At 39.9% G+C, this 15789-nt stretch overlaps 1 protein-coding gene across 2 annotated transcripts in view; it reads right to left on the reverse strand.

Moving 5' to 3' along the window:
* Nucleotides 1-15789, reverse strand: part of FHDC1 (FH2 domain containing 1) — a 36657-nt gene that overhangs the window by 13790 nt on the left and 7078 nt on the right. For both annotated transcript variants that reach the window (XM_064710838.1, XM_064710839.1), the window contains exons 3-6: nt 11059-11120; nt 10447-10549; nt 2366-2451; nt 2184-2284 (exon numbers count right to left, since the gene is read on the reverse strand). In XM_064710838.1, the coding sequence (XP_064566908.1) occupies nt 2184-2284; nt 2366-2451; nt 10447-10549; nt 11059-11120 (352 nt within the window). The remainder of the gene's footprint in view (nt 1-2183; nt 2285-2365; nt 2452-10446; nt 10550-11058; nt 11121-15789) is intronic.

Raw genomic sequence — 15789 nt, forward strand, 5'->3', positions numbered from 1 at the left:
ACTCCCATTATGAATCATCATTTTATTTCTGTATGATCACCAACTCAGAGCAGTATTTGTTTTACTTGTCATATCAAAGATGATTTAGCACAAAGTTATACTCAGTGTGACATGGAGTCACATGGAATAAAACAGCCTTTTTAAGTTTTCCCATCACACAAGCCTGGTTTATATGTATGCATGTATATTTCTTTGCAAAATGCACAGTAGTGTTCTGTCTGAATTCATACACCCTTTCACGCAGCCATGTACCAGCAAAAAACAGTGTATGTGCAAAAAACAATATATGTGCATCAGAGGGACTGCCTTAGAAATAAGATGTGGAAATTCAAAACTGTAAAGAGTTAATAAATGTGGCACAGCAAACCAAGCAACTCCAAATTTGCAATTATCCATATGGCAAGAAAATCAATATGAGCTGGTTGTAATGTGAGGTACTATATGTTATACTAATGAAGAAAATAAAAGGTGGAATCCTTTTGATTGTAGTGTAAATACTTTGAAAAACTAGTTTGGTTCCAAGTCCACATTCTGTAATTTATCCTGCATTTAGCTGCACAACACAATACAGTAATGAATCATTTTGGAAGCCCATAGCCCTTACACATTTGTATTCCAATACTGGCAACCTAAAACCATAGAAATAGTTAAATAACATTTGATCTAACAAGATAGATCCAAGGTGAGGACACAAGGATGAAGAGAGAGGAGAGAATAAATAAGAAAATAGCAAATTTCACAAGGCCAAGAGGAGAAGGCAACTCCTAAAGACCTCACAGTAGGAGCCTGCCCCGTGTCACTGTGACACCCATCCACCTGCAGGCCAGGTGAGAATCCACCAGGCTGTTCAGACCATCCTAACCCTTAGTGATTATCAGCATTAAAATGGAAGTAAATATTCTCTCCGTTTAATTACAGGAAAGAAACCTAGGAGACAGCAATAGAAAAGGAGACATAGTTCCTAAACAACTTCAGGGTGTCAACAAACCCTGGAGTGAAAAGACCAAAAGGAGAAGAGCACATGACCAAGTGGACTGAACACAGGGAAGGCCCAGTCAGTGATTTGCGTGACTGCCCTGATGCAGGAGCTGGAGACCAAAGTGGCTCCTCTCTGGAGGGCATTAATTCACCAGTTTACATGTCTTGGGTGAAGGACACCAAGGACACTAAGGTGTGGCTACTTTTATACATAACATATTCCCTCACATATGTCTGTTGCTCAAAACACAAAGAACAATGGTTTAAAAGAGATCCTAATAAAAGGCCAAACTCAGACCTAATCCTAAGTACTGTACACTTTCCTGAGTCAATGAGAAGTTCAATCCCCACTGGTGGGAAAATGCTTTTTTTCCCTTTGCTTTCACTTGAAAGGACTATTCTAATCACCAGTGCTCATAATTGAATATTTTAATTAGTGCACTATTTTATACCCACTACAAGCAGTCTAAGCAGTGATCTAGTAGCCTGTCAAAAAATTTCCAATGTGAAATATGAATTTCATATTGAGGAACAGGACAAAGAGGAATTCAAGATACTGTAGAGGGTCAGCATTAATGTTTAACTGGAACCAGGAAATCAACTATTTTCCTGCAGAGTAGAAGACACTACATTACCCAACAGCTATCTGCAGCAGTTCAAAACTTGAGAAATGTAAAGAGCAGAACAGGTATGCAGAGAAACAGAGAATAAAAACAGAAACCAAAGGAATAGCAAAGGTATTCTTTACAATAAAGATTTTAATCTATCAATACTGCCACTTCAAAAGGAAGTGGCCTATAGAGAAATTTAGAAAATAGTAATTTTTTTCCTATGGATCTCTGAAAGAATAAGCAGAGAGGTGTAACAACCACATTCCATCACAGGGAAAGAAGTGCAGGAATGAGCAAACTACTCAAAAGATGACATCCTAATTTGGTCATAGACACTTTTGCTTCTATCAATTTAGGATACATTACTCTTAGGCTTTGAACATGAATTTCTGCTAGTGTACCCAAAGTCCCCAGATTTTTGGTTTTGGAAGCAAAGATCCACCAGGCACACCCTGATGGCATTTGTCAGAGGGGAGTTAGCCTCCTTTTAATAGCTAAGGTACCTGAAATTCAAGCTCTGGTCTTCGTAATGCAGACTAATTAACATGCTAACAAAAACAAGAGTATTAGGCATGTCCCAACATATTTAATTACCTTTTGTTGCCCGTCTTATAATTTTCATGTCATCCTGTAGAGAAGCACAGGAGGGTGAGAACTCCCTCTCCAACACCATGGCTTCAATCCTAAGAGCATAGCTGGAGTACACGAACAGGTTTAGAACTGACAGCCAAAAAAGAACACTTATCACAAACAGAACAAACCAACCATCTCCTTACTTTGGCACCTGGATTAGTAAGTACATGAAGGAATCAGCTTGAGACAGTTTTGATACATCTCCATCAAAGGCTTTTAATTTCTTTACCTAGAAAAGAGAAAAAAAAACACTAGCAAAGAATTTCATGAAAGATCAAGATTAACCTGACTTTGGAAGGCAACACCTTGAAAAGCAGTAAATTTAAATGAAGGCATTGGAAAGTCCACCCAGTGAGTGAATGGCTTCACTGTCCCAAGATCCTGTAATTTGCACACACCCCAACCACAAAAAAAAAAAAAAAATTAAAAAATAGCCTCACTCTTCTCTCAGAAAACTAGCTCAACAGTCCAGCAGCAGAAACCATGCTGATGGTTCCGATTGCTGATTTTGATTTCTGATCAATGATTGCTTTCATCACTATGTTTAGGATACTGATGATGATCTGAAAAATGACCCTCAACTCTTCAACAACTGTGATGTACACTTGGGCATAGCATAACTGTGTTCAGAATATTCAGCACAGGACTGCCTAGATCTTATTGGCACAACACAACTCAACTTTCAGTTACAGGGATTTTTCAAGATACTTGCTTCAACCATTTCCCCTAAAATGCTCTTAAAGGGTAAACTTCATGATCTTGAGTTTGTATTTTTTTCATTAATATGAAATATTTTAAAGATAAATGCAATCTTACATTTTAAGTGATTTGTTGTCAGTACTCTCAGTACTCTGAGGACACCATTTACATGCAAAGGAAATATCACTGCATTAATTTTGTCAATCTTCCTTCCCAGCTCCACCAAAATCCATATATTTGCATGATCTGGAAGCCACTGATCCACCCACATACTCACTATTTGTTTATATAGAAGAACTGAAAAATACATGCACATATGTTTAAGCTTAACTGGAATTTCTTCCACATCTTCCAACACAGCAACTGTGTTCTGAATTCTGAGCTCACTCTCAGTTACACTATTTCTTTATTCAACCAACAAGTTCTCACCCAGCAGCAGCAGCTGCATGTTTCCACTGATTTATACACCAGCCCATCATCCTTCCTTTGTGCAACACCACACTTAAAGCTCATTCACAACCACACTTACACAGATGGTCTTTAGTTTTAGAAAGCATATTAAGCTATTGCAGAGAAGAACACTACACCAGGGCATCAGCAGTTACCCCATTGCTGTGATGTAGCAAGATATCCACAGGTTTTTTTAAAGAATCAGCCTACAAATTATTCACTTCAGTTACTTTTCTGCTTTGACAGTAAAAAAGTAGCTGATCTGTAGTGGAAGACAAATATGCTATGCTAAATCAGGGTTCTGAACTAACTGAAGGAAATGATTCTTTGAGCAGTTGTTTTCTGCTTTATTCCCATTTTTTTCCACACCAGAAAAAATAGAAATGTTGCGAACACATTGAGAAAGATAAAAATACAAGTTAAACACAGAATGGAAAATAATTTCTTTTCAAATTGAAAACCACATCAACAAACAAATTAACAAGGAAAAAACCTAACAAAAACTTATGACCAAGGACGAGACCTCTAATCAGAGAGCAATTTTTATTCAGGATATCTAGCTTCATTTCCTAACACCACCCCCCACCTCCCATTTAACTCAAGACACTCAGACAACAGCTCCCCTTCTAAAGATAAACAGCATACTCAATTTTTTAGGTCTGAGAAAACTCCTAATTTACTGAGTAATTCAAGAAGTCTGCCAACAAAAAAACAGGAAAGACCAGACTTGACATTCCTGATAATTCTAAGGTGTTAAATGATCAAGAAACAAACCCAAAATAAACACTTTTTCTCCATCACTAAGTGGGGAGTGAGAGATAGTATACTATCTCTGTCTTTAAAGGTGTTCTTTAACCTAGCTTCCCAAAACTGGTGGCCTGTAACCTTAAAAATCTGCAAATTCTCCAAACTCATTTTAGTATCTTGCAGATATCAGTGTTTGCCTGAAAAGGATACAGGCATTCAGATATGGGAGAGAGGGAGGAAAGACAGACAAGCAGCCCACCAAAAAAACCCACGCCACCTCACCAAAATCAGATCATATAAGCCACAGGTTAATTCCAGGAAGATGCAATTTGAAGACTTAAACACATAAAAAGTGAACAACAAGAGATCCTGAGACAGGAATATTAATTTATTCATGCTTCCAGTACTATATTTAAATATACTTTAAACAGTAAGTCAATGTTTTCTATGTGGAATTTTAGTTTTACATGCACCAAATGAAATCCTCTTCTATTCTACCAGGAAAAACGCCTGGAGTCATATGAGTGAGCACTAAATCCCAGAATTAATTCAGAGGAGGAACATTCCTAAACATGCTCAACAGAAGACATTGACAAGGCTGCCTTCTGATGGGTAGGACGGGCTGTGAATGTCACCATGCAAAAAGCTTTGGGCAATGCTCAGTCCAGAAGAAAGTCTGTGAAATCAGACTTGAAACAAAGGTGTGCTCATCACCCCACTTCTCCCAGCCCACACCAACCACCTCAACCCCCACTGTCTTCTCCTTAGATATCCCAAGCTACCTTTGTAGGAAGCATCAAGGCAGCTCGCCCAAGAAGCCCAAAACCCAAGGATGGTGGAGAACAGTGACCCATTCCACAAGCACTCAAAACAGAGTTGTAAGGTCCTTTTCACCCCAGAACTCAGCAAACACAGCCTGGTTCTCCATACACATCTGAAGTTTTTCACATTGAAGACTAAATCATCTGTTAGCTTGGCCTTAAAATAGTAAATAGTCTGGGAAATAGCTAAGGTAAAGATAGGACAGCAATTATTCTGTGTTCCTTTTTTTATTAATAATTTCATAATTTAAAAATAATTCTCACCATGAAGGAAAATAAAAAGTTATTTTACTTCATCAACACTACCAATAAACCAAAAAAAACAACTTCTGAACACCAAAGCTAAAAAACTACTGGAACACATTTTGGATGTCTGTCATTACACATTCCGCAGGTGACTATTCAAAATCCCATGAAACTGCCTCTACTCTCTGCTGCCATGTTGTCCAAGTATTCTGGAAGAAAACAGATTCTGTGAGGGTTCCCAGAAGTGGGGGTCAAATTCAAATACCAACTGCAGCCAGGAGCTTCAAAGAAACCATGGGGATTGACAACCATATTCACTATTAATCATGTTGGCAGATATAGTAGATGGCTTCAGAACACAAGAGAGATAAAAATGTAGCTTATTATAAAATCATAATCAATAACCCTATCAGTTCTGGCCTTGACCTCCTTTCTTGAAGCACAACAAAACTTTTCCACAAGAGTAGGCAGCCATGTACTGAGATATGTCAGTGTAATGTGTATATGCAAGAGAGCATAATTACATTGTATGCTCAGTTCTGTATTACTCAAATTGGGCGCTGAGCTACTAATTTAATTTTTCATTATATTTGTATATGGAATATGCATTTGCACTGTCCATGCATGCCCATGCACACTCAATCTGATTTTAGATACACAAGGTTCTCACATATATAATTTGCTTAATTTTAAGAACAGTTATGAAACATAGAAAGCCTGATCTTTGATTTGATGTGTGAACAATTGCAGCAGAGATGCCCATTGCAAGTATGCCACTGCACCTGGCAGACATGAAAGCCACTGTATTCAAGTTCTTGGTAATTTTTAAGCTACCAGCAGCACTTCTAGTGATATTTTATTTATGGCATAAAACCTTGCAGGATCTTGTAGTTATGCAGGACCTTTGAAGAAGAGGAATAAACATTTTCTTGTGCAATGAGGCACGATGTGGCACTAGCCGGGGCAGTGGCAAACCACTACCAGCAAATGATAAAAAAGAAAGGGAGAAAAACCTGCAGGTAACCATAAAGGGCAAAAAAGGAAAGGGAGATGTATGCTCTGAAGGATGGTCAACCCTATAAAGGACTGGCTGAGGAAAGGAGGGGGCATTTAACTACAGGCATGGTTTGAAAAGGGTAGAGCTGACAGAAGCAGTCCCAATAAAGCAGGTGATGGATGGCCAGGGTTTGAAACCAGAGTGCATGAGCAAAGGACAGGCTTGAGACATTGTGAAGGAAGTTGAGCCACTGTGTTGATAACCTGGGAGTGCAGGTGTGTGGGTGAGCTGATTACCTGTGTGATATGCTCTCTTCAGTATGTATTTAAAGTACAAATTCTGGCTATTCTAGCTTGTTAAACACTGGACTCTCAATGTTTGCCAGTCTGGGCCTGTTGAAGAGTGCAATAACATGCACATAAAAGCAGCTAAAAGCTTCTTCTCTGCTCTAGTCAGGATGCCAATAAATAAAACCTGTCAGCCATTTCAACAGGGTATCATTCAGAAACAACTAGGAAACTTTCCAGAAGAGATACAGCAGAGAAGACCACTGCTTCAGTCAAGGCTCCCTGGAAAAACAACAAACCGAAAAAAGGGATGAAGCAAAGGAAATTCCAAATAGGTGTTTCTCCTTACAAAACTGCTTAGCACAGTATGGTACAAACAGCAGGACTTCTAAAAAGGCTTAAACAAAATCATTGATCTTATCCTAGTTGTTAATGTATCGAGAATTTTTATAAATGTGCTTGGCCTTTTCTCTAACCACCATATAGTGGCCAGGCCACACACCCAGACAGCCCTGGACAAAGCACTGAGTGGAGCCTTGCAGCAAGCTCCATCATGGCCAGCTTCGAGTATTTGTCAAATTTTTCAAATTAAACATTTGAAAATACCCAAATATTTTAAGTTGTAGGAAAGACTTCACAGCAGTGACAATATTTCATAATAGTCTTATTAGTTAATAGTCTTGATAGTTTGAGAAAAATATTCAGTAAGGAGCCTGTATTTGCCATTTACATGTGAAAATCTCCACAACTTTGATAGCTGTTGGGATTTTTCATAGAAACAGCTAGAAAGTTAGTAGTACTGACACCTATTTCTGCATGCAAATAGAGCTGCCACATTACAACAGTGCAAATAGAATAATTTTAAAGACAACTGATGTTAAATGTATTTGCTAGCCCAAGGACCTAGCCTCCATTGCCAAAGAGCTGGAATATCATCAAGTGCTTGAGATACAATGAACTGAAACGATCTGAAATCTGTCACAAAAGTCAAACAAGAGACATGGAGCCCATTTAGGCAATGTGACTGGATATCACAACACTTCTAGATAAGATACAATTGGAGTATAAAGCTGGTGCTTATTCACACCAGGTAAACTGTAAACTTAAACTTCTTGGTAAAAAAGAAGAAACAAAATAGTCCAGAGTTTCCCTTTCTACAGCTATGAGGAGGAAAGGCAGTCTCCTCCCTCTTTCCACTTTTACAGACTAAGGATTTATGGTAAAATAGAACAGAAAAAGCAGAAGGCATCTCAAAGCACAGTTACTGGTGCAGAGCCTACAGAAGGTACTTGGTGCTCACTGCAGTTTGCAAGAAACGTGTGCAGAGAGGGAAATGTGTCTGCAAACACCTGAGCTGCTGGAAGAGCACACACAGAGGAACTGCAGACTCCCACCCATGGCTGCAGCAACAGTCTGCCCTGGTAACTGAACAGCTGCTAACCTTTCAGGACCTGAGTGCTCAAGGACCTGCTCAGAGCCATTCTCAACTCTTACAAAACCAAGCAGGTCCTCAGGGGAACAGGAAGTATGGAAAGGGCAATCCCAGGGAATCCTTGCTGAGGATGGGTGCAACATTGTGCAAGGACAGGCCAATGTGATGACAGCTTGCTAAAGCTATCTCCTGTGATATGACAAAGAAGGAATTAGGGAGTATTAAACAGAAGGGGGAACACAGAACAAATAACACTTCACCTGGTATCTCTATTTTCTGGATTATTTGTATGTGGAGCTGTAAGCTTCTGATGCCTTTCCCCTAGCAAATGGTGAATCACTATTCTAGGAGACAGATATTCAGTCTAGGAGGCAGACAATAAACTAAGAAAAAGTAAGATATAGCAGAAGAACAATGAACATACACTTAGAGAAAAAATGGTGAAAAAAACCCCAAAAGCTCTGAGGCTCCCAAAAAGAACAAAATTTTAAACTGTCTACACTAAAATCTTAGAAACTACTGTAGGAAATGAGTTACTGGACCCATTTATTCTTAGACCACACATGCATGATGACATGAAAGCATGGAAACATTTTTCCATACCAGCAGAAGCACCAGGCCCTTACATCCCTGTCTTGCCTGCCATCACCCATCCAGCTCTCAAAGGGAAAAATCCAAAACAGCTCAACAATTGTGAGAAGAGTAACAAAGAGAGTCTTTCCCATTTCTGATGCATGCAATAATCAAATACACACAAACACCTGCACACTGGAAAGAAGCCCCTTTCCAGCCTTCCCTTGGGAATAGCAACAAATCTCATGTCTAATGCCCCTTGATTTCTAATACCCTCCTCTGTCATAAAATATCTTCTATTAATTTCTCAGGTGATTCCTTAAAAGCACTTAAATCCTCTGGCCTCACTATCTTGAGTGATAGGCCTGTTGTCAAATTTGTTGTCAAATAAATAAACATACTTTTTCACTCTTAGCAGTACCTATTGGAGAGTTAATGCATCTAGTTGAGCATTGCAGACAAAACTGATAAACAACTTAACAATTCTAGCTGAATGACAACATTTACATCACATACACTACACTAGCTGAAAGATTTTCTACTTGTCATAAAATAACAACCAATATCTAAGCCAGAAAGAGGAAAAGAAGAAAAAGTACTTTTCTTTCAGACTAATTTTCTGACTGTACACAAAGTTAACTAGGAGTCACTCTCTTTCAAGTTAGTACTCCACTGTTCTCCTCTGTCTGACTTTCAGAGGAAGGAGATAAATTCTGTTTATATAATGGAATATGTACTAAAATGCAAACAAAGAGGGAAGAGGGAATGGTTTTGAGGTCCCAGAACTACTGTCACCTACTTTTTTTTTTTGATTGATTACATTTCAACTTGTTGATATCCTCCCAAATCTAAGAGATATATTAATCAAGTATACTAACATAACACAATTTTTACAAGATTGTCTGCAAAAGCAGCTCAATTTAGGGTCATAAATTTGAGAGCAAAAGACTGTAACATGTTCTACTCATGACTGGATCCGAGATTTGCTGCTGCACAGAGGAAACAAAGTGCATTGGCAGAATGACCTTGAAGTGGTAAAGCATGTGAGCTGAGGTTGATCTGCACATGGACCTTAACTTAGCAATTTCCCAAGTTTCAGCCACTCACTTTGATGTGAAGCACCCAAGCAATTCTAATGCTAATTTTGTCAGGTTTGTGGTTTACATTTCCCTCAAGTACACACAAATGGGTCAGTGCCAACAGTGAGCAGGCAAGGAACTGTACATCATTAAGCAGGGCTCCCAGGTCAGTTGATGAAGCTTCACCTCTTTAATCATGTGAATAGACCTGAAGTTTGTGATAGGAGAGGAGAAGGCTGTGCTTGGATGTTGGTCATATGGTGATCACAGGAACACTGAGAAGCTACTGCTGGCAACTCTGTGACTTCTAGCACGTCTCCTTTGAGCACCAAGCCATGGTAGCAAATCCCATGGGTGCTGAACGTTGGAGCTGCCTTTCTGCCCTATGGAAACCCAGTGACCAGGCCAGGAAACAGACCCAGATGAACCAAGCAGGCAGTGAACCAGAAGGCAAAAAGGGACTAAGTAGCACAGGGCTACCAATATTCAACTCACAGGCACTGCAATGGGAAGGCATGAGGCAGGTGCCAAAGGAGTGAAATTTGTTTGCTTAGAATACACTTCAATTCTGAATTTTATAACTCCCTAGAGCAGTTATCTGCACACAGGAAGGCTCTAGGTCTTGCTGTTTATGGGACAAAAGGGACATCATAAAACAAAATATGTCTCATCAACTCCTTAAAAGCAGGTGAAATTACTTGAAGGGAATGACTATACTGTGACCTCAATATCACAAGTCAAACCAAGATTAAACATTGGCACTCAGTGGTTCCCTGTTCCCTCTTCCCTAGCCTCAGGAAGGTGTTGAGATTCCTCTTTTACAGAACTTCATGTTGGAATCCCAGTCAGCAGAACTCTACAAAAAATAAGTTCCACATAAAACCATGATTTACCTCCTCTGCTTCTGGTAATAATTTAAGAAATTCATGTAGCAGCTCAGAACCATAGGGCTGACTTCTTCCATGATAAATATCTTCAATGATGGATTCGGCAGACCTTGAAAAAACAATTGAGCACACGTATTTCCAACACTTGCAGGGTGAACAGTTACACAGATTGAACAAACCATGCCTGGGCTACCCAACAGAGTTATAAAGAGGCAGTGGATGCATCAGTGTCCACAGCAGCACTGCTCTGACACCATTTTCAGTGATGCCTTTACAGAAGGGCAACATTATCAGTGAATACAGACGGCAATAAAACAGCTTGAAAACGTTGCTCCCATTGCCCCTTTCTAATTGTTTACAAAGAGAGGAAGCCAGCAAAAGGCAGCTCACAGGCACTGCTACATGAGCTAAAGGGGCTTCCCTTAACCATATCTGAAAACTCACCTCAACTGCTTAACATCAGCAAACTCTGTTTGATGCTAAGTCATAAACTCACAACTGAACATATCAGAAAACAAATTATGCCAAATTATTTCTGAGAAAACTGCATAAAACTGCAAACTCCACAAGCACAGAGCACAATGTATATATTTTATGAGAACTACAAAGAATTCTTACTTTTTGAATTGTTTGAGAAATATGCCAATGTTCATACTTCGTTTTGCATCCAAAATGGAAACCTGAGAGAGAAAGCAAGAGATTAATCTAACAATACCTAAGAAAATAGCATATAATGCAGATATCATTTCTTAAATTGCTACAGATAACTCTTTGCACCAAATCCCAGACCAAATAAATACAGAGTCACTTCTTATCAACAAAGCTCATATACTAAAAAACTAGTTTTTACCAGGGAAATATATAGCACACTCGCATCACCTTTCTCCAAGTGAAGCAAAAAATTCCATAGCAACATATAAGGAAGGAAAGAATCAGTATTTCTATTTCATTACAAAGTAAAAACATTCTTCTTGCTTATTTCATAACCCTGCATCTGCAAAGTGTTGCTTATCAGGTAACACACTGTATTGCATTTGAAGGCCCCAAGGGTAGTGAACGCCACACTTCAAAACTCATGTAAATTCAGAGGTTTTGTGACAAATGTGAGGATGGGATTTCTAAGCAGAAAAGCAGAAATGGGATTTCTAAGCAGAGGTCAGGTGCATTACTGATTTAATTCATGCCAACTAACAGCCACACTGACTCAGGGGAAAATGAGTATGTCGATCTTGAATCAAACCCTGAAACATAAAATGCTCAAACCTGTTTGCTTACCTACAAGCAAACAGAAACCCATAATAAATAAGCTCTCCCAGCTCTGTACTTCAAAGTTGGTTTGCTGTATCATCTTACATATATAATTCTGAAGATTAGGCAGACAGGAAAAAACCCAAACCCACCCCACAATATTTCCCTTTAATTTTGTAAAAAATTGTAAAAGCAAAATGCCTCTTTTATTTTTCTTCCTGTAACAGCACACAAGTTTAAACCTGAGAGGTTTGGCCTGTTTTAGTTGTGTCCTAAAGGTTAAAATTTTACCACAGCTATTTTGGTGATAGCAGCTACAGAAGTCATGAGATTTACAAGGACAAGAGAATTGTTTCACCTGAACAGTTCCACCTGATGGCTATAATAAAAGAGCTCAGTACACATAGATGTTCAAGACTACTGTTGCACTCGCAAGTGTTTGTGGTTTTGACAACTGGAAAGGCATTTTGACCTTTGTGACAGTGCTCAGATTAGAAGTAGATATATAAATGCAACATTGGCATTATCACGAAATTGAATTAGCCTGCAGTCAGCTGGTGACAGTGAAAATATAGGGATGATTAATGGGCTATCCTCAACATACACCCAGGAGACAGCCTCTTCGTCTGCTGAAAATAGTGAGTCATATTGAAAAGTTTTCTGAAATTCTGGAATTTCCTCCCTTCTGAAAACAGTGAAGACTAGAAAACACAGGAAATATCAGCATATTGGTTTTAATTAGATGATTGGTAGCCTGAAGCCCTTCAGTTTTAGCATACGCAGAGATAAGGGGGCAGATTGTGGTTTATTCTCCTGTTATCTTAAGAGTTGAGAGGCCCCCAACAGATCATTAAGGAAAAGCCCCTTAACACAGGACAGGTTCAAATATCTCTCCCCCTGCAGTATCTAATCTTTTTCAAATGTTTTACTGCAGGGACCTCTCACTGACCTCTCTAACTGCAGCTCCAGTCTCCAATTGCTCCGGTCACCCCCAGTTCTCTGGTTTCTCTGTACTAGTTTAAGCCTATAAGCTTTACCATCATTTGGCTTTTGGTTTGTTTGGGGTTTTTAAGCATATTCAGAGTTAATCTTGTGTACATTTTTTAAATCACAGTCAGTAACTGTTACAAGGAGACTGATCATCAGATGAGTAAACCTTTGTTTTCCATGGCACAACTCAGATTTACAGTACAACCTCAAACAAATTACATAATTTTTTTTTAATATCTTCCCTCGAAGAAAAACAACAAAGGGGAACATATACAGCTGCATTTGTCTTATCAGTACAACAAAAAAGGTCACAGCTGTTGTTAAGTACCAGGATTTTACATACACTTCTTGCTCTGTATATGGCTGTACTCTATTTTTTCTCTGGTTTCTTGTTTAACCACACAATCAGAACAAGTCTCACTTTTTGGCTACTCTTTGCTTGGTGTCTACTCCAAGCTTATCAGAAGCGTTTGAAACTGCTGTCATTACATAACTACCTTCAAGGAGTTTCCAGATGAGAGCACAAGGAGGAGAAAAGGGAACCTGGCAGATACTCCATAAATACAAGTTCCTACTCCTTGCACACAAATACACTACCTTCCATCCCACATTCAGTTGCATATTAGATTCATAACCTCAGCCTGAACATCTGTTCACAATGTCTACTCTTCTCCACTGAGATTTCATTTAAATTTGTTCATGCAGAGCACTGTCTGCTGTTGCTTTTTACCCTTTGAATATTACCACAGTTTTTTCTAAATTCTGCTCAGTCTGCTCCTGTCTTCACACACACCATCAAAGCTGCTGCTGGCACAGCACGTTTCAGGTCTCTGTTTGCCCCCAAAGAGGTTCTGAAGCACTGTCCATCAGCAATACCCCTGGGCTTCTTGACTCAAAAAGTTACACTGGACTATAACTGAGAATTGGGAACAGGCATTCCTAGTCCCACTGGGATTCTCCATAGCAAAAAAACACCTCTCATATGGTTTCTTATGATTTACTTGAGATAAATTCAGGAGAGCTTTCTCCATTCTCATCCTCTACTCTCTGAAACTGGAAACACTACAATTCTCTCAGATACTTTCCACCATCTCCATACCTGTACTTTGCAAGCCCTTGTAAAACACCACAAGTCACTTGCCATCACTTCCCATGTCTACTTTATAAACAGTGCAATCTCTAAACCAAGGACAGCAATTCACTCATTAATCCACTTTTCATCATCAGAGTACTCAACCCAGCATACTTCCAAAATCTGCAGCAGGCACATATCACACAGGTCTCAAATTGACAAATGTTAATCCACCACAGTTATCAAGGTGCTATGAGAAGGGGAAAATTAGCCTGAGTACCATGGTGAAGTTGTGTTGATGGTAAGAGGCATCCCAACACGAATTTGCAATCAATATGAAAGATTCGGAGGAGTGTACAAAAGATTCTGGGAGACACAAAAAGACCCACATCAAAACTGACTTTGTAGTGACTGGAGAGATGCAACAGGAGTTTCTTGCCATGAAATCATCAATGAGGAAGAGAAACACAACAAAGTAGATTTATAACAGATCAGTAAAACAAAACATTGTAGGTTTTCTTTGCCCAAGAATAATGGGATTTCTCATGGTGGGACAGAGTTTACAAATTACAGCAGGCATGGAACAGCCTGGTGGCTCAGGCTGGGTGCTGAAGGTTAGGAAGGATATAAATAACTTCCTGCTTCAGCCTCCACTTCACATTACAGCACAGCAACCATCACTCCATGCCTGCAGTCACGGTGCAGCAGAGTGAGCCTAACAGCTTCCTAAAGGGCTGTCCCCGCTCTGTGTCATCCTCCCGTGTCACGCTCCTAGCCTGCTTTTTCCCTTAGGCAGGCACTGGTACTCATCTCATTTGGTTCTTGCTGATAGCTCTTCTCTGGATTAACAGGTTGAATCAGCTCTCAAGAAGGTGGAACAAGCATCAGAGCCAGCACAGGGAAAACACAGAAGGCACGTCTAGGAGAGGGGGCAAGAGACATCCTGTTCACTCCTCCATCTTCCTTCTCTCTCCTCCTCCCACTGTCCCTTTGCACAGGTTCTGGAATGCACTGCATCCTTCCTCAAAGTCATCAAACCTCTCTCAAAGAGCAGAAACTGCTCCAGTAGAAAACAAACCAAGAGCCCCACCACACTCTGCCGAGCTGTTTACTTAAATATGTTTACAGAGGGTGCAATATGTGTATTACATGATCCAAAACCTGTCCAGAGGCAGCGGACAGGTGGGGTGAGGTGAGAGGCAGGAGCAGAGGCACGGTTTGAAGGAGAAAGCAAGAGCAGCTTCTCTGACTGACAAGAAGCTGCTCTGCCCACTCTGCTGCCAGGCTAACTAGAGCCTGGCCGAGTGCCTGCTGTGCCACACTGGGACACCACTGAAGGATGGGGAAAGTAAATTGGCGTGTAAACTTAACCTTGCACCCCCTATTTTTCAGAGCCTCAAATTACATGGAACCATAGGGCAAATTAAGCCTTTGGTCAAGGAAACATTTTAATTAATCTCCTAAGGGTTTGGTGAGGGCTTGTTTACAAAAAGGAAAGCATTTGCTGTAGGAGTTTGACTCAAGCCTCAGAAGGGACTTCTGTTACAATGATGATGTTACATATGAATTCCCTGTGGAGTGAGGAATTCAAAGGACATGCAGTGTTGTAAGCTCCTACATGCATAGAACTTTTACCAAAATTGCTCATCATTTCATAATCAACAGCGATCTCTGGCAAAGGTATGAAACCCCAAATCTCCTCCAGAGTCTGTAGGGCAGTGCCCTCAACACTGGCTGAAGAGTAACTCTTCTCCTCTTCCACTGAAGCCACACCTTGCACCAAGAGGGAGGCTATAGGGACCACAGAGCACTCCCTGGCCCTGCCCTTCCGTACAGCACTTCGGACACATGCTGCTTTTTTCAGATTTGGATCTAAGCAAAAGTTGAGTTTATGCACTTGAAGTTGTCTTGAAAATTCACTGCTGATATATGATGCCAACTAGGCTAATTCCACTACGAAAATTCTAAGAACATTTTTCTTTGCTGGACCACAAAGCCCTACAATCAACTGTGTCGTACACAAAAGGAACAGAGGACCT

This window comes from Zonotrichia leucophrys, chromosome 4, assembly GCF_028769735.1.
Source record: "Zonotrichia leucophrys gambelii isolate GWCS_2022_RI chromosome 4, RI_Zleu_2.0, whole genome shotgun sequence".
Taxonomy (NCBI): Eukaryota; Metazoa; Chordata; class Aves; order Passeriformes; family Passerellidae; genus Zonotrichia; species Zonotrichia leucophrys.